Source organism: Alligator sinensis, unplaced genomic scaffold, assembly GCF_000455745.1.
Source record: "Alligator sinensis unplaced genomic scaffold, ASM45574v1 scaffold1355_1, whole genome shotgun sequence".
NCBI classification, from domain to species: Eukaryota; Metazoa; Chordata; order Crocodylia; family Alligatoridae; genus Alligator; species Alligator sinensis.
Genome location: NW_005842435.1, coordinates 1 through 19,785, shown reverse-complemented (window position 1 = coordinate 19,785; position 19,785 = coordinate 1). Strand labels below are relative to the sequence as shown.

Sequence of the window (19,785 nt, the reverse complement as noted above, 5' to 3'; positions counted from 1 at the left end):
GTTAGCATTATAATCTTCAGCTTTGACCATTTCTGTAACTCAGGCAGCTTGGCTAACATGTTTGGGAAAAAAGACACAAAGCAAAACACAGCTAATTCGGTGGCACTGCTCAATATTCTGTAGTTGCCCAGAGTTTTTCCATGGATGGATGGAAGAAATAAAGATAGAAAGAAACATGGCGATGAACATGAAGTTCAAGAACTTTACAGAAGCTAGTTGTTACTCCAATCAAGCTGGAGCACCACCTGCTGAAATAAGCAGTCTCCAAGAACAAAATTCTATTATCCTTTATGTGCCCTGCCTGGCACATTCCCCAGCTATGGAAGGAGCCTTTGTGGCACTTACTCACAGTTTGGAATTTTGTTATTGCCTTTGGTGTGGATATGCAAGCATATGTACTGCTCATGTACCTGCTTGACTATGCACTGGCCAAGCAGACATGCAGCTACATAGCTGTATACCTGAGCATAGAGTCTGGGGAACAAAACAAGAAAAGGACTTCCCCATATTTTAGCCCCAGTAGCTGAATAGATTAGTTCACCCAAAAGGATTTGAACTTGTACCTCTTTTACTTTGATTAATCAAGACTACTCCGTGTTCTAATTAGAACTCTCCAGCGTTGCCTCAACATCACGTTTGTTAAGCCACCCCCAAGTTTCAAAATTAATGTTTCAAAATTCATCGAATGACCTTTAGTCAGATTGCCTCTGCAGCCATTTTGAAGCATGGTGCAGCTTAATACATGTGACAATGAGGCGTCTTACTTATAGCAAATCTCCAGGAACCACTCTAATTAAAACACACCCCACTTAGAGCATGTGTATAGGCAGCCAATGGTTATAATACTGTGCTAGGAAGCCATGCAAGACATGCAAGTTTTTTTCTGACTATAATTTTGTGCTTCTCGTATCCACAATGGGCACAACTGTGTACCTGCTCAGTCAGTGCATAGTCTATAGCATACATGCACATTGCAGAGGCAATAGAATGATACACAGCATGTAAGTGCCAAAAAGGCTACTTACATGGCCAGACATCTGCCATTTAGGCACGCAAAGGGTAAGAGAATTCTGCCCCAAGAGCTATGTGTTAATATTAAATATGAAGGCAGCAGCAAGTTGTATTCTTGTCAACATTCCCCCACCTGAGCCTCATGAGTTTGTAGGGAGTATCAAACATTCAGTGAGACATACACCCTCTGCTAGTCTTCACATAGGTGCTACCTCTAGTCATCCTACCATGTCCCAGCCTGATCCAGAATCTCCAGAAAAGCAGGGTCTGAGATGCTGAAGAAGAGCCCCCATACTTACCTGGTGTCTTTGATAAGCTGAGAACATTTTTTCAAAATCCTCCAAGTCCAAAACTTTGAAAGCCTTTAAGTCATCAATTTCATGCCAAATTGTGCCATGGATCTTCTCCTGCAATCCAAAGAGAAACCCATATGTTCAGGAGATAAACCAGCATGAAAACTTACAGCTAAACGCATCCAATTTCAGCTACACAGAGAAAGCTATCATATCTACTTGACACGTCATATCACATGTTGCTTCTGTCATTTTGGGATCATGCTTTGTTTCTGAAAAGCAAAGAGGAATTTGCAAATAAAGGGAGAAAATCTTATAAAATGATGGGCACGTCTTCTATCCTGAGCATTTTGCAATATGAGTTGCATCAATCGCTCTGGTTAAATATTGTATTCGCAGGCTACTGTGTATCATCTTGGATATCACTCAGCCTCCCATGGGCATGTCTCCTCTCAAGGCTGGCCATTATTGCAGCAGATGAATGTGGTCATGCTGCAGCAAAAGTGGCCATCATAAGAAGGAAACAGGAGGGATGTGTGGAAAATCCCAGGCATTATCCCCTCCATCTGCAGCTTTCACAAGGCTCTGTCACAATTCCTAATTGGGTGTGGATTCTTATCCTGGATATGAATGAAGGTGACAAGGCTATTACTTCCACCTGACTGCTTCCAAACCTTTAAAGGCCAATTGTCTCCTTGTGAATGAACTTCCCTGTCCATACTACAAAATTCCCAGACATCTCAAATAGACATGAACTATATCCCAATCTCTTACACAACAGCACTGACAGTAGTGGGCACTATTCATAGCTGTGAAGGCAGCCAGATGTCTAACAGAGTTCCCTATGGTCTGGCGGGTGGTTAATATGAAAGTGAGAGAAACATCAGCTTATCAGAGCCAGGCAACACTCCCTCTCCTCTCCCTCTGCCTTCAATAACATGCCTTTCGGGATCACGGGAACAAGGAAGCTTTGACAACATTCGAGTTAATGCTTGGCAATCATTCAGAGCTGGGAGATGGGTTTTGCCATTCCTTGCAGTCTCAGCAAATGTGCCCCCAGCTGAATAGGCCACGGAGACTGAACAACCTTCTTATTCCCAGAGACTATCCATCCAAGTCTGGGTAGAGACATGGTGGCTGGGAGCAATCTACTCATTCAGCAGAGAAGATTTCATTCTTTAGGGCTGACAACACTGTGTCTTTCAATTGCACTAAATTCCTTTACTATACTAAAAGAGATGCTTATTCAAAAATAAAAATCTAGACAAAAAGAAGGAAGTGCTAAAAGAGAAAAAAAATCCTGTGAATGAAAGTGCAAAAGAATAACACTAGGGGGATCTCAGACAGAGTGAGGGACACCTAATGATGGCAATGAGACCCTTCCACAGATTCCAGCCCCGGCATACACCTATGCAGCGAGATGCATTAACACTTCTTTGTAAGTACTAATTAGGAACAGGCTCCACTTCCCATGCACAGTCATTAAAGGAATGAGAGAAATGTGTTCAGCCACAAGGGGCAGGGAAACAGGAAAAACACCTGATGGAGGATAAATAAAGGTAGGAAAATAAAGAAGGTGAAGTGTTCCAGAAAAAATTCCTAGCAGGAAAGAAGATGCAAAGGAAAAGCAACACCCTCCCTTCTCTCAGGCAGCTTATGAATGCTTAAGTCAAGAGTGGGAGGAGAGCTATGCCAGTGAGAGTCACTACAGCCTTGTAAAGCTCTCGCACGAGAGCAGCACTCACAAATCTAGCAAGCTCGCCACCAACACTTTTTCATTTTTTTTCCTGCATCCACTCTGGTCCTCCTTTCCAACACTGGAAAGTTGCCGTTATATTGTCACAATATTTAGATTTCCTCATGACTAAAGGAGAGCCAACCAGTTTAAGAGAAATTACAACTAGCCCAAACCTTTTGGTAACAGAAAACAGTTTAATTTCATTCTGTCCCATCCCTGAACTCTACTTTCATTCTTAACCAAAAGCACACAGACTGTGTGTGTTTTCATGAGACTGTGTGCCTAATTTGGCAGTTTCCAAAAGTTCTAGACCAGCGTCCATATTTCTGGATAATTCTCTGAGCCATACTGCCTTTTCTGGTTATCCCTTTGCTAATTGGGACCCAGGGGTGTGCTTTTTTATAGGGTGGGCAGAGACATCCATGAGAAACTCTGGACCTTACTGCAACTCTGGACCTTACTGCATTAATAATCCCTGAGGGTGCCCGGACCAAAGTTACAGCTATTTGCACAGACTCTGTTGATCTAGATACCAGGCTGGAAATCTACAGCAAGAACAAAGTCTGTGTGACTAGGACCTGTGAGAATGTATTATAAACTAGCCTCACCAGAATTCAGATCTGCCTGGAAATAAGAACTGCAAAGAGAATACAATAATCACTTTCCCCAGTCCTCCCTCAGGGAACACTACTACTTTAAAATCCAAATAAGATTCCTTTCAAGATGCAGGATGAGTATGGTCTTATTTAAAGTTGCTTTGTTGCATATTACATAAACCTAAAAAAACAGTTCACAAACCAGGACTAGTCTCAGTGGCGAGTGCAAAAGACCTTTCTTCCCAGCTAGCCTAGCTTAAATGTTGAAAAAGCATACCAGGTAATACAGCTGAAGAAAAACACTGGACAGAGAGGTGGATGTATACAAATAGTTTTTCATTACAGTGCGCACGCGTGTACACACACAGATGCTGCCCCTTCTTTTCTTGTTATGAGCTCTGCCCTTGAAAAGTTGCACATTGCTGCCAGACAATTTCCTCTGCTGTGCTCTTGCTGCTCAGTTATGGATTAACTGGCTGATAGTTTCTTGTCATCGGCCAGAGAGACTGAGCATTTTAAGAGAAACAGACTCACATAGTGTGCTTGGTATGATAAATGATTCCCTCAGCTCCATAAAAATATTTATGGTCCCCAACTAACAATTTAAAAATAAAATAAATTCTTTTACTTGTTCTTTCTCCCGCTTCCCCCGAAGAAAGATCACTTCATCTATTACGTGCATTTCCCTCCTTCGCTAATTCTTTTTTTTTCTTTTGGTTACAAGCCTGCTGATCTATGTGGTTTCCCTATTTTGCACAAGTCTTGGCCCATTTTGAGAAGTCAACCTCATGAACTACATTTCCCAGTGTCCCCAAGTGATTAGCTAAGAAATGAGGGGGAAGTGCTAGTTTGAGAAACACTGTGATTAGCTGGGAATTTGCACTACTGAGATAGGGCCTTTTAATGTGCGACATTTATAACCCAGCGGCATGTACTTCATTCCGCACTTGCATGCTTGAAATGAAGCACACCCTGCTGGAACAACTGTAGGGTTTTAAGTACAGCAAAGCTAGGGGGTGGCATGGAGTGGGAAGTCATACTGCCTTGTCCTCCTCCATATCTGCCCAGCTGTTTCCATTTGTCTTGTTAGACTAATAACTGTACCCTCAAGTCATCAAACACCATCAGACATCAGTATAACATCCCAACATGAGTGAGCAATGACATCATTTTGGGGGCCCTCTACAGCTATCCTGCAAGTCAAGAGAAATGCATGAAAATCAGGAGTGTCCTATTAATTTTGTAAAAGGCAATCCCTAGACAAGCATAAAATACTCACAATGGAAAAAGGGAAATTGCTTGAAACTGGAGTTCATTCCACTATGAGCTTGAAAATGGGGTAGAAAAATGTGTTCATTTCCAGGGTAAATAAACCTAGCTTGGGTCCATTTCAAGGAAAAAAACTGGCTTCATATTTCTATTTTTTGACACTTTTTCAACTTGACAGCAGCCATTTTATCTCTTTTCATGGTAAAGCACTACCCAAGATCACTGTGAGCATTGAGATTCTATGGAAAACTTTCCATCAATGTTGGAAAGCTCATGTCTACCCTACATTACTATGTAGGGGCCATCACTGTTTGCTGGGGTACTGAGGCTAGTTTAAGGAGCTCTTTACTAAAGAAAGCCCTAGCATCTTTAATGGTTTTTCCTGTGGGAAAGCAGAATCTTCACTTCCAACTTCAGTGGCAGTTCATCAATAATATTCCTATGGGACAGAGCTCTCTAAGAGACTTCTGCTTTACCCATCAAAACAGGAGATCCAATAATCCAATTCTATGAATAACTTGTGAAAAAACTACTGGCTTCTTTTCCTTGGGCTAAATCAAAGTTTTTCTACAATGACAAACAATACTGAAGTTATCTTATTTCTCCAGTTTCCACCAGCAAAGGCAACTGTTCACAATGGAAGTGACAGGTTCCATATTTGCATGAATTATTTGCCATTTTCACAAAAGGAAACAATTACACAGTCCTGAAATAAATTCAATCTCAAGGTGAACTTTTATTTTGTTAAAATGTGGGGGATTTTTTTCTTTGACTATGTAGATGCTATGGTAGACATGGAAAAACCAGTGAGAGAATCTCAGAACAATCTCAGCAATCAGGAGTTGACTACAGACAGTCTATTTAAGTTCACCTGTATACTGACTACCAAACGTTGAAGAACTCTATAATGTGCAGTCACCAAAAACAATAATCACAGACGAAGGCAAGTCAAGGTTGACTCAGGTTACTCAGATAGCTTCAAATGAATATTCTAACTTAGTAGGGGCCAACCTTTTTGACAAATTAGCTCTACACCCTCCCTGAATGCCATTCCAATCACCTTCCCCTGCCCGATCTTCCACTCTGCTTTTTGCCCTATCTGCTGCTGTACTGCTTGCTCCTCCCTGGTGTGCTGTGTGCCATACAGAGGCTGCCCATGTTATTTGTGGGTGGCATGCTGCAGGATGACCATCCCTATGCCAACTTGTTATACTGATAGAGAGCTGACTAAAATCTGATCTACATCTGGACCCAAACTTCCAGAATGACTGGATCTGGTCTGTCATTAAAATGAACAACAAGTCTCTGGTTCCAGTATGCCTTTGAGCCTTGTATAAAATCCAGGGTGAATCATTTGTAAGGACCAGCAACCTCCAGGAACAAAGAAGAAAAACTTTCTAGGAATCACAATGGCTATGTTGCAATGCTCTGCCTTTTTAGAAAGCACTAGCAATGAATATACAGTACTGTATGGCATCTTTGACAACTAGCCATCAACTCAGAACAAAGCTAACAGACTGTCAATCTCTGGGGAAATTAGTATGTGGCTGGTAGTTTCCTTGTTAGAAGGCATGTCTGCCAACTAAGCTCCTCTTGACTTCCCTTTCCCAGCACCCCTGGGAATTGTGGAATACAATTTATTATTGCCACGTGCTTAGACAGTAAGAGTTAGAAACATCTGAGCATTCTCATAATACACAATAGGATGGTTCTATCCCACCACAGCTACTGGTAACACAAGTGAGAGGTGCCGACTCAAGTATCCAATCCCCTCTATTTATATAAGGAGCAGGTATGTCACAGGCACTGCAAACTTTCCTCTACCCCTCTGCCCCACCTATAACAACACCACTTGACTCCTTTGTGTCCATCTTTCCTCAACTTTAAAATAGAGTTGCAACCCCACAATATAACAGGACTCTGTTAGTGTTTGCTAGGCACTTGGATACTATGGGAAACAAGTGCTATAGAAATGCTGATAAATAAATAAAATGAAAAACTGATCCATTATGCTGTATCAGTGGTCTGACTTGTGACCTTTCATTGTGAAGGCAAGATTAAAACCCGTGGGCTGTCACTCACAGGAGTGAGCAAAGTGCCCAGTAAGGAACTAGTGAATGAGTTCTGCCTTACTGCAATCAGAGCCGACTGATCCTGAGACAAAAGGTGCCCCAAAAAGCAGGTCCAGCTACTCCCCACTGGCTGCAGCACCACTTCTGGAATCTATAGACACCTTGCTAGGTCAAAATATTAATATTGGCAAAAGCTCTAATAGGAAAATCCTTTCCCTTAGACCCTCAAAAGTATTTTGCATTCCCCAAAATAGCATCTTTCACCCACCTCACAACTGAGGCCTTCAAATTTATTAGCACAGCTGCCTCCACTCTTAACCAGAGGGCAGGCTAAGCCTGTGGTTACAGTACACTAAACAGAAACACCTGTGATTCTCTCCCATTTTTTTTAAATATATCTATATTGTAATTATTGCTTTTCTTCAGAGCACTAAGTCCCATGTTCTGAAAAGGAAAATAAATCCATGCTCTTACATTCTCTCCCACACCCCCACGTGGCCCTGACAGACAAGCACAGACAGTACAGCAGCTATTTTACTTCATTTTGTTTTAAAGGAAAGGAGGGAGAGAGAGAGAGAGAGAGAATTCTTGCGGCATTCCGGAGGTCCCCGGACACTCATTCTGAATGCCTGAGTTGGGCCCCGGGTGAGCTTCAGTCTAAAAAAGAACGTGGGTTTCTAGGCAGCCATCCAAACTCAACACAGACACCTTTTTATCTGTGCAAAAAAAAAAAAGAAAAAAGAAAAGAAAAGAAAAAGAAAAGACAGAAAGAAGGGGAGAAAAAAAATCCAGGAGGAGGGAAGAAGCAGAGGGGTGGGGGAGGCTGAAGAGGTGGCAGAAAAGGAGTGAGCCATTGGAGAATCAATATGAATTCTCTTCCATTTCTTATTGCAGTGTCACTTAGGACTTCTTTTGCCCCATGGAAGAGTATAATGGCAAGAAGCTGAGGGTCCAACTGTGAGTGGGGCAGTTCTTTGGGTTTAGATGTGGCCATGAAAGGAATGAGTAATGAGAGCGATGGACCGATGCCCATTCCCAAGTTCTCCCTGGCAGAGTAAAGGAAGCTCATTTGAGAACTGGTTCTGCCTTATGTGCAGCCCACAAGGTGCTTTGGTTACAGATCATGGATTTAATGTCCAGTGACAAGTACCTGCAGGATGAGGCTCTCTGTGCTTTAGCCATGAAGACACCTAGTTCTGATCTGAACCATTAAAACCTATTGTGCCTGTGTCTTCATAACAGAGACACCTGGAACTGAAGCAGAAAAGTCTAGGTGGTGCTCTGTTCACTACAAAGGCTGTGCATCAAAGATGAGATACACTGCTGATATCTTTATGGCCTGCAGGAAATGCCTCCCTTCCAGCTGAAGAGAGGCATGAGGGCATCCACTTCTATCACCATGGACATTGCCTCTATTGCACTAGCCAATTCTGGTGAACACCTAACTAACACAGAGTATGTGCTGACAGGGTTCCCATATCTTACCTCATTCAATTTGGCCCAGTTGAAGGATTTCAGGGGGTGCGAAGGCTGAGGGATAGATTTCTTCTTCAAGCTGGTCCCAGTACTGCTGAAGGTGGTTGTGGTAGGCAGAGGCATCCCCATGCTGAAGAAAGGTGGGGCTCCGGGTGGTGGAGGAGGTCCTCCTGGAGGTGGTGGTGGTGCAGGTGGAGGAGGACAAGTGGAGAATGGGAGAGGTGGTGGAAGGGGTGGCAAGCTCTCTGACATCATGGAGGAAGGCACAGCCAATGGGCCACCAGGAGGCGGTGGGGGTAGGGGTGAGAAGGAAATACTTCCCCCTTGCTGAAAAACAAAAGCAGTACAGGTTTTTTGAAGATGCCCGCATTTGAAGCCATGATGCCACCTGACCATAGAAGAACCGCAGCCTCTATTTAAAAGGGAAAATTTCCAACCTACCCAATAGTTGAGGAGTGCTTGAGAATGGGATCATAAACATCTCAGAAACCAGAAAGTGAGTAAAAGAACCATACATATTGTTTAAGAAAATGAACAGGCTCGTGCTTTTTCTTAAGCCAAGCCATGAATTTTAAGGGTTTGATTCATGAATTTTGAATGTTAAGGTCTGAAATGTCAACTGCTAACTCCCCCCACCCGCAACAGTCTGAACACAAAGTGGGGAACAAAGCACCTATTTGTAGTGACTTAGCTCTTAAGGGATGTGCCTCAAGTCCCTGAGGTTGAGGCATGTTGGGAGCGGAGAAAAAATATGGCATCAGGGAGGAAGGACAGGCTGGAAATGTGATGCTTAACAATGTATCAAGGCAGCTACAGCCCTTCCCAAGGCTCCACAAGGAGCATGCCTCTTCCCAATATTCCCTATACCTATAAGTAAGTGTCAGCATTTCCATTCTCCCATTCACCCCTGGCAAGAGGAGCACCATCATCACTCAACCACATTTCATTTGGCATTTTCAGTACAAATGATGGTTATCTCCTGTGCTGGGTGAAATGGGGGAGGTGCATCTCTCTCTCTCTCTCTCTCAATTTTAGTGCATGGTTAAATGAAGACAGAGGTTGAAAAGAGAGGAAGGAACATGGATGTTGACCTGGGTAACACCTACCAGAGAAGGTACTTTATCCCTACTGCAGGCCTATCTCTTCGATTTTTAAGCTTTTTTTTGTTTGCAGCTCTCATTTTAAATGCCCTTTGTACAGGAAACATACCCCTGTTTCACATTATTTGCTTCTTTGTTTTAAAGGGGGAGAGGAAAAGTCCCAATTTCGTACCGAGAACTCACTGAGTTGAACTACCAGGTCATTCATCTGATCCCGGGTCTGGCGCAGCTCCAAGGATTCCTTCTGCAGCTTGTCTTTCATCTTGTTCAATGTCTTCATCATTTCATCTTTCTCCTGGGTTTTTGTCTCACATTCCCGCTCCTTCTTCTCCAGCCTGATCATCAGCTCTGTGTGTTCTAGAGAAAGCAGTGCAGGGAGAATGCAGAAGCATGACTGATGCAACAAAGCCCATGAATGGCCTCCAAAGAGGTGAAAGTTAAACAGCGATAAATGTCTATAAGTACCTGAAACCTATTAGTTATGTTTGGGAGTTATCACTAAGAGCAATGGGATGGAATTAGGGAAAGGAAAAATGTAGGCCAAAGGTGTGGAAGCATTTCTCAAACTTCTCTCATGAGTAGTGATGGAAGCCCCATTACACAAGTCATTTCAATGAATCTGGCTGAGAACTGGAAAAAATTAAACTCCAGGAAACAATCAAGCATTGGTCCCCAGGAGGGACAAACCAGATGACCCAGCACATGTTTTCCAATTCTACTGTCTGTCATTCTGAAATTATATTGTATCCTCCCTCTCACCTCCAAACCCAGGGAGTGCACTTACCTTTTCGGAACTTCTCTGCCTGATCCCGCCACTGTTTCACTTCATTCTCATTCACCAGCCTGAAAGGTGAGACCAGATCATTCATGATCCAAACTGAGCTAAGAAACTGTTATAAGCAACTACTTGCAAGTTAAAATGATTAGCAAATGATGTCACATATGTAATGTAGTATTTCTGCACAAGATCAGATCTCTTGTCAGTTTAGTTCAATACCCATCTTCCCACTATAGTTAATATCTGATGCTACAGAAAGTGATCCCGCTATTATTCAAAGCTATACAAGGCTCCAAGGCCACGGAGCCTTTCTAATTTATTTTCTGGTGATGGATACCTTGAGCTATACAATCTACTTGCTGTCATCATGATATTCAGAGCTAGAATTACTACTACTGCTGGTCACAAATTATTGTCCTGCCCTGTTTAAAGATTCAGTTCCCATTCTTCTACTGTCCTTTTGCAATTGGGTTTCTCTTTCTGGTAGGGAGACAGGGAGTGGCTACATTTTTGAGAGCCAATCAATGTTGTCAGACAACATTTCTCTGCCCTACTGGCTTAGATGTTTCCCTCCTAGTGAAAAAATATGCAAGATAGAGATAGTTTAAATACACAGCTTGAGCAGTAGCCACAAAACAAGCAACACAGGGTGATGGGGTAAAGAGTGTATGGAGAGGTCCCATACTGGGAGTAAAAGAAAGTAGTCAGTTAGAGTGTGCTTTTCAGATTAACTAATTCTGGCTCTCAGTCATTTGAGAAAGTACTGTTAGATATGTAATAGGATCGGATCTGTTTCTACAGGATAGTTTTTTTTTCTATCCATCACAAAACACTTCACAGTGACTTCACCCAAGACCTAATGAACCAAAAATTGTCCCCAGTGGCCATCCAGGTGTGCAGTACAATCAAACTGCTTATAATTGGAAGATGCAGGGATGTGCATGGTATGTTGGACAGAGAGAGCCAACTAGAGAACTGGCTTATAGGATGACCTATCTATCATAGACTGGCCATAACACAAGAAGCCTTCTGTGAGTGAGGGTTCATCAACATTTTCACAAAAGAGATGGGACAAGAAAACTTTAGTTAAAATTTCATGACAAGAAAATTAACAGGTGACAATAAAATATAAATGAGACATATGGTCTTCAGAGTAGGGACATGATATTTGACTTGTTAAGCACCACTTGCAACCTGTATAAAATAAATGAATGATCCTTATTAAACACTGTGCTTACATCTTGATAATGTTCTTGACATTGAAGTTTTCCAACGGAGCTGTATCCGGATCTTCCCCTCTGTCATCCTGGAGAACAATCTGTTGTAGTATTCTGTCTAACAGCTGCCATTGCTGGAAATTTCCCCCATTCCGCTTATCTTCAGGGAGAGAAACCAAACACAAAAGTGCTTTTATTCCCATGTGAAAGTGTTTGTACCTGGCTCATCCCCAACCAATGAGCCAATACCCCTACCTGTTTTGTACCCATCTTAACAAAATCAATGGAATTGTCAACACCTTACAACTGGTCAACTATAGAACACTGCCTTTCACCTTATATAGTTGCTTACATAAACTGTTCAAATGCCTTTCAAACGTGCACACAGATACCTGCAGCTAATCTGCACACTCAAACAAGGCACATCCTTCTGCAGATCAAGGTAAGTGCATGCATACATTGCCCTATAGAAGTAGCTCCACAAGTCCAAGTCCTGACTTTGAGACTTGCTGGGGCTTGTCATTTGTTTTGGTGCCAAGATCCCACAGTGATCAGGAATTTAGCAAATACTCATATTTGTCATCTGCATAGTGAATTATCTGCATTCAGTAAAACTCGATTGGCTATATGAGTGTTTCCAAAGTATAAAAGGAGACTTACCCACTAGGTATCTATTAGAAGGGCAGGATCCCTTTAGGGCACAACTATGTACTGTGTAGGCACAGCAGCGGGAAATGTGCTGTGCATTAGCCTATTAGATTTCAAATGTAACCCTTTCAAGCTATTTTTAGTAAGCACTTCAGTAAATTTTTGCACTGTGACTCTCCTAACAACATTCCCATCACAATTTATCCCTCCTTCTCTAGCACATTCTGGGGTCTCCCTGAACATCCAAAGTTTATGTGTTGCTTTGAACAATGCTAAGGAGCTCAGTATGTGACAGTGGATTGGGTCTGTGGGTGACTATTTAACATCCAACAGTTGCCCCTTACTGCATTGTGTCCCTTTGGAAAGGCATGGCATAGAGTTATTATTCCTGAGGTTCCCTGCCCTGGCTCACTGCTCAAGGATGACTGAAACACTACAATCAATCCCTAGCAGTCCAACAGCTCCACATTCCTAAAAGGTGCTCATATAGTTGTGCAAGGGGTCTGTAGTAGGCCTTTTCTCTGGCCACCACCTTTTTGAAGCATCAGCCATTATTATATTTATGATTTAATCAAATAATTATTGATATCATCCCTCACTGAAAATAAACTGCTAATGGGACTTTCCAGTTAGAGTTTGAGAGCCCTTTACTCACACGCTGCCATGAGCACAAAGGCCAAATGCACACGTGTTGTGGAATTTCCCATCAACAGTGAAGCTTTTATTTGATTTGTTTAATTCCTTGTTTCATTTTGTTAAAATTCAAAATGGCGCCTACTCTGGGGAGTTCCCAGACCCAGAGGACAAAAGTTCTTTCTTTCTCCCCTAAGCCATCTAATTTAAAACTAAAAAAAGCTCTGTTTGTGACCAGCTGGAAGGCCCCCAGATAGTTAATTTTGTTTGCAAGGGCAGAGAGGTCAAGCCTCCACTTGATGTATTAAAACCTTGCGAAATCCACTGGATGGGATCAATATTAAAAGCCAGCTCATTTCAACCACACGCACATCTGAATGAAAGCCAAAGAGACAACTTGTCCTTTCTTTTCGTGGTCTGTCATCTCTCACCTCTACCAAAGCTCCTGTTCACCTCCTCCCTTGCCCACTGCTCTGGGAAAGCAGTGATGTACTCACAAGGCATCTGCAAGCAATGCTGGAGGATTGATAACAAATAGGGGTAGGCATCTGTGTGCTTCAATCTCTTCTTGATCAGCTCAAACATCTGAGTGGCACTTTTGGTATCAATATGGATCTGAAGTGAAGAAAGGCAGCAAAACAGTGGGTGAGAGGGAAAAGAAAAATAGTGAAAGACTAAATTAAACCATAAGTTAAAAGTTGTTAATTGGTAGAGATAGAAAAAACCTAAAGTATTGAGCAGCCTCTCACAATGGTCCAGAACATAGACTACAGTGGGAGTTAGGATCCAGGCAGGGAGACACATGGGCATTTGGCCTCAGCACTGCCAGACCTCAGTCTAGTGACCATAAACAGAGCATTCTCAAAGGCTGATCATAGTGCACTGAAGAAAGTCATGGCCCAGACCTTACTCCAATTATTTCTTTCTGTTACTACACTGTGTGCCTTCACACTACCCAATGATTCCAAAAATACATGGGAATTTCAGAGAGGGAGTATTAAGGTGAGAACCTTAATAAGGTTATCCTGGGGTTTCTGATTTTTTTTTAAATAAATCAATAATAATCAGAAATGGCCCTGAGCCACATCCAGAGCTGAGTTCTGTTTGCATCCAGGATTCTGTTTTGGGCCTGGCATTAATAAGAACATAGTCCTCATCCATCTGCCTTGTTCTTTTCTTGAACTCCCAGCAAAATGCAAGGAAATAAAAGCCTTTGTCCAAAACCTTTGGCAGGAGCCATGCCAGTGGTTAATGTTTTCATTGTTCACATGTCATGGTCCCTACCCCCTAAATGAAAAACAGTGATCACAAGAGCATCCAACACCCCTTCAGCCGCCAAGGCCACTCCTTGCTCACAGCATGGGAAAGTCGTAGGCTTTTGCATTCAGCAACCAAAGTAGATATTCAGCTTCTGGCAACTCTAGCTTCCCTGTGGAAAACTTACCATATCAAACCGCTTGGCAAGTTCCAGGTCATCTTCATTTCTGACCATCTCAAAAAAATCTAAGTGCCTAAGAGAAAGGAAAACAAATCCAACCAATGTTCATGGCACAACTCTCACTTAGACTGAAAATGCAATCAGGGGAGAAAAGGAACTGTTTTCTAACAAAGGACTTGCATAATGACTGGACTGATGAAGCAATAGCCCAGCCCCCTGAGATACAGGATTGTCCTTGAAATATTTATTCAGGATATTTCATAGGGATTAATTGACCATCTGGGAGAAGTGGATGGGCCAAGTTGCATATGGTCTTTAATCTGCATTTAAATCCACAGATTGAAGTGCTTGCTGCTTCTATAGCCTAAAAATGGGGGGGAGGGGGAAGTCATGTGATATGCGGTATCATAACTGATATAATATCACTTGCTGCAGATGGATTTCTTAGAAATGTCCTTTCCCTGGCACGTTAGCCAGATTGCCAAAATAATCTGTTAATATCCTGTTCCATTTTTAACATGTACCAGAGAAAATGTTAAGGTTCCTAGGGTACGTCTGTAACCCGGGGGTGGGCAAAATACAGCTCACAGGCTAGATCTGGACTGCCAAGGGATTCCATCCAGCCCACAGTGAGTCCCCTGGCCCTGGATCTCATAACCAGCAATGGAGCAGGGTGAATCTAAGGTCCTTAGATTCACCCTGCTCCATTGCTGCTTGCAAAATACAGAAATTCCTCTACCTTCCTACTGAAGTTTCCTGAGTTTGAGCAGGATACAGGGATACAGAAATGTCACTGCGCCAATGGGCCAAAAACTCATTTATGTAGAACAGTGCAAATGCAGAGCAAGAGCACTGAATTCCCCTCTTTGACCAGCTTTAGAGCAGAAGAACAGGACATAATCTGGCCCAGTAGTACTACTGCTTAAATATGTGTATAAAAAGAGAAACCTAGCAACATACTTCCATATGCCAAGTCAGGCTCTAAACAGATGTCGCCAAATGAAGCAAACCAGCTGTGCCAGGATGTGGTTCAGCAAATAGCAAAACCTGGGCAGGCACACATGTGGTTTCACGGGCCTGATTCTGCACACCCAGGCCATCGGCCCAAGGTGGCTGGATTTCACAGGCAGCTCAGGGCTGTTTGCACTCTCCAATTTAAAGCAAAACAGACATCTACAACAAAACAAAGGCAAAAATTAATGCTACCTTTTGTCACGGTCACAAATTTGGGCATTTGTGGCATGACAAAGGGCATGGTCATTTGTTTGCTTTCACTCTGTGTCACCATGAAATGTTATGGAGGCACAAAGGAGACGTCTTTTTGCAGTCACAGAGACATAACACTCATTTACTTGCCTTTAGGAAAGGCAACTGGAGCTAAATTTGCACTTCTCTAAAGTGTCAAGCATGTCTGTATTTTGATCCTGGGGTGGAAATCTCACCTCACGCTGTTGCCCACCCATATCAACAAAAGAAGGAAACCCTAAGTTTGATGGGATGCCAAAAGAAGGAAAACCTAAGTGTGATATGTCTCAGAAAGCAGATATAAAGATTAGGAGACTGATCCTGCAATCTTTCACTCTATGTAATCCCAGCAGAAATTACTTCCCTTCTCCAAACCATCCACAGTGGCCTGTAAACTGTAGGTAGAAGTGGGGTCCAATGTGGGGAGGGAGGAGGAGAGGGGGGAACAGCACAGTTTCAAAGTTATTCTCTTTATGGAACTTATGTGGGCTGCAAGAGAGGATTTGCTTCACAGCCACCTGCTCCCATTATCAGACCTCCTGAGTTGTCCTGTACAGCTTCACTTTATTAAACAGATGAATTTCCATGGGCTCCCCATTGTTGTGTAGAATTTAATAAGTCCTTCATGTGCCTTAGTCAAATTGCCCAGTTTTGTTATTCTAAATATTTAAATCCATTAGCTGTCTCAGTGGTTGTGGCAAGCTATAGAATTGGCAGATAACTTAATTTCGGTCACTGCATCAGCATTTCAAAACAAGAACTCTGGCCCTGTGAACTAGATCTTGACTTAGTGAAGCTATTGAACTTTGGCTGTGTACTTCTCTTCTGTCAGCTGTTGTACTATTGCTGTTTGCTTTTTGAAATTAAAAAAGACAAAAAATTAGAAGAATTTTTGGATTCTGCTCATAACCTCCACTTTACAAGGACATAATTTAGGAAATCCTCATACAGTCCACTTTCCATTTCATATAAAAAAAACCCCTATGTTGCCTTGATAGCCAGTATACCAATTTCTAGGATGGTGTACCCCTTTTTGTCAATTTTTGAGAAAAGGGTTGTCTTCAGATTTATATCAAATTCAGATGGAAAAAGTTCTAGAGCAGCTACTGCTGTTCCATACTTCAGGAATTATTCTCCAAAAACATGCCTCACCTGTCTAATGTTGCATTTTCATGTCCTCTTAGCTTGTCAATAACAGGTTGAATTCCCAGCATTAGAAACTCATATCGTAGGTGTAGCCGGAATTCCAAGTTGTCCTTAAAAGAGGGAAAAGACACATTAGACACCAAAAAACTAGATTAAGACACATACGATTAAAATGTGTTTCCCATTTTTAATATAGCCTATCTTGAATTTTGAAGTTCACAGGTAGGTTCATATTCCCTCTCTCTACTCAGAAGCTCTCTGAACAATCTAGCTCCCTCTACCCATAAAAAAGTTCAAATTAGGTCCTCTGCCATATTAAGATAACTATATACCTTGCTGTTTCCCTTCAAACACTTCCCATATAGCTATGAGCCATTCCACATATCTGTCCAGAAAGACAGCATTTCAGACACCTACCACTGTTCTACAAATTGCCCAACAGAGGACAGAGAAAAAGCAAAACAATTAGTAGTTATCCTAAGAACTAAAAGCAGGCCACTTCCAGCCACGGTCATCAATGAAAAAGAATTTAGAGGCTTCTTCCATGTTCCTATGTATGTACATCATAAACCCATCAGAAATTCTGGCACATTTGGTAGTCCCTGCTGTAAAAATGAGCTGCAGATAAAAGACTCAGGTGCGCTGGTAGAGAAAGTTGACCAGGATTTTTTTTCCAATATGTTTTACCATCAGTGGCTGCCTTGAAGTGAGAACTGTTCACAAAACAGGATCACCGTTTCAGCTTTTTTTTTTTTTTAAGGAAAAAAAGGGTTTTAAACAGTCAAAATACCCCATTTTGATATATAAGTCAAATATTTACATTTACAACCATAAATCTGGGTGAGGAAGGGGGTTGAGTTGAAATGACTTTCCATTTTGAGAGTTTAATACTTTCAGACTAAAACAGTGTTTTAAAATCTTAAAAGGCCATAATCCAAACAAAATATTTCACAATTACTGAAACAAAATGTTTTTATCAATTTTTTTATTAATAATTTTTCTTTTTTTTTCCCCTGACTTTTTGAGTTTTTCTCCCAGCTTGAGATAGGAAAAGTATTCCTCATCTTACAGCTTTTAATCAGAGAGTGAAACTGTTTCATAATCAACTCTGCTGGCAGAGATGCCTGGGAGCAAGAGAACTAAGTTAGCACAAGACAATGCAGATCAGGAGTGAGATGCACTGAGAGACTTGTGTGGGGTAAGAGGGTAAGTTAATGTTGGCAAGGTACAGGAGGACTGCCCAAATATGAGGGAGGGTAGAGATTGGATTGGCAGTTTCTGCTGCATCTGAAGGGCTTGTGGGATGATGTCAGGATTGATATAAAATAGAAGATGTTGAAGAGCATGGTTAGAAGGTCAAACTAACCCAAGGGGTTATACCACAATACAAGACAGTTCAATAGTACAGGAAGATTTGCACTTCAGTCTAACTGCCATTTCCAAGATAACATTATTCCATAGGAAAAGTTCCATTTTAGTTGTAATATCCAGGACAGCGACTCACCTCACCAGCACCTGCATTCAGAACAGCATTGATAAAGGACATGATGGCTGTTTTTAGATTCACTTCATCCCGATATCGCCCCATGCTTCGGTCTAGCTCATTCAGCAATGTCTGAAACAAAGGTGAGGTATGAGAATCTAATGAAATCTATGGCTTTCCAATGTACATCTTTCAGAGTGCATACTTCTCTTCTAGGGGTAGAAGTTATATCTGTGTTGGTCTAAGGTTCATTCCATCCAGGAAGAGCACACACCAACTGCAGATGCTTCCTCAACCTGACGATGGGTTTTTATACCCGAAAGGTTGCAAAGAAGAATTTTTCCAACTATTTGCGTAGGTCTAATAAAAGATATCAGATTTACCCAAAGAACTTTGTCTACTTCTCTTCTATGCTCCTTGGGACAGTTATCTTGCCTTTCTGTATGAATTGCATTTTTAGTCACCCAGAAGAAAAAACCAACAAACAGCAGGTCTAAAATGCCCAGCTGAGCCTAATGAACAATCCTTGTTTCACTACCCAGAGTAAAGCAAATATTGCCATTCCCTTCAAGTGCCTGCCATTATGATCCAATAGAGCATCAGTAAAAAAAAAAAAAAAAAAATCTTTCCATAGCCCAGATACGGCAGTTGTATTAGCTTAATTCTCTGCATGTAAAATATCTCAGCTTATTTATACCAATGGAATTCAAATAATCCTCTCTTCTTTTCTCACACCCTAGCTTCAGAATCTGCCAGTACCACTGGGGACAGAAAACTCCAAAACAGAACCCGCCATCCAGGGAAGAGATCCTGCTAAAATGCATTATTGCTCCTATACTTTGGAACAGGTCTTGTTTCTACTTGCTCCCTAGATAGCAATTAGTTCCCATAAAGCAGAATCATGCTCAATACTCAACAAGTTTCTTTTAGGTATTTGTACTCAAGAGGAAGATTGTCTGTGGTGAATTCAATTCCAAACTCTGTAGAACTTAAATGTGAGCTGCAAAGCCGATGTGGAAATAGAGATAAACCAGGATTTCAGTACTGACATCCTCTCACTAACCAAGCTACGCGGGAACGTTTGGCACAGAAACAATGTCAAGCTATTCCTTTTTATATCTTCCAGGTTCACTAGTGATATCCTCGAACGCACGTTACAACTATTATGAAGTACATTATTTATGTCACAAACTCATGCATTTTTGTGACATCGGAGGTGGTCTTAGAATCATCAAGAGATGCAGGGGAAAGGATTGAAAAAAACCATCATATATTTTGGTAGCAAATGCCATCTACAGCCTAAGTAAGCTTAATTTCATTTGAATTTGTGCTCTAGAGTTCACCTTTAAAGAATATAGTCATGAAAGTGACTCTCTAAGTTAGGCATTTGGGTATTAATTATGCATCCCCTCTCCCTGACTCCAGATCAGATCTACTCAGCTCTTAAGTTCAAAGAAAATTCCTCTCACCAGTATAGTTGCCAGTTCTGTTTGGGACCTGACAATTAATTTGGGTGGCTTTTGCCTCTCACATCAGCGTCTGCAATACAGTCTCTGCAATCAAAACTCAGCTAATATTTGTACTGCTGATGCACTAGGTAGAGCTGAAGCCTGCTTACCCTGCCAAAACTATTTTGGCCATG

The 19,785-nt window shown here is 41.8% G+C and overlaps 1 protein-coding gene across 1 annotated transcript in view; it reads right to left on the bottom strand.

The window, feature by feature from the left end:
• LOC102379219 (disheveled-associated activator of morphogenesis 2) overlaps nucleotides 1-18,275 on the bottom strand; it is a 77,677-nt gene extending 59,402 nt beyond the window's left edge. Inside the window, exons 1-9 of the mRNA XM_025211862.1 lie at nucleotides 18,165-18,275; nucleotides 16,667-16,770; nucleotides 14,276-14,342; nucleotides 13,263-13,446; nucleotides 11,572-11,710; nucleotides 10,340-10,398; nucleotides 9,728-9,912; nucleotides 8,465-8,782; nucleotides 1,311-1,418 (exon numbers count right to left, since the gene is read on the bottom strand). Coding sequence (XP_025067647.1) covers nucleotides 1,311-1,418; nucleotides 8,465-8,782; nucleotides 9,728-9,912; nucleotides 10,340-10,398; nucleotides 11,572-11,710; nucleotides 13,263-13,446; nucleotides 14,276-14,342; nucleotides 16,667-16,770; nucleotides 18,165-18,248 — 1,248 coding nt within the window. The 5' untranslated portion in view covers nucleotides 18,249-18,275. The remainder of the gene's footprint in view (nucleotides 1-1,310; nucleotides 1,419-8,464; nucleotides 8,783-9,727; nucleotides 9,913-10,339; nucleotides 10,399-11,571; nucleotides 11,711-13,262; nucleotides 13,447-14,275; nucleotides 14,343-16,666; nucleotides 16,771-18,164) is intronic.
• Between the last annotated feature and the right edge of the window lie 1,510 nt (nucleotides 18,276-19,785).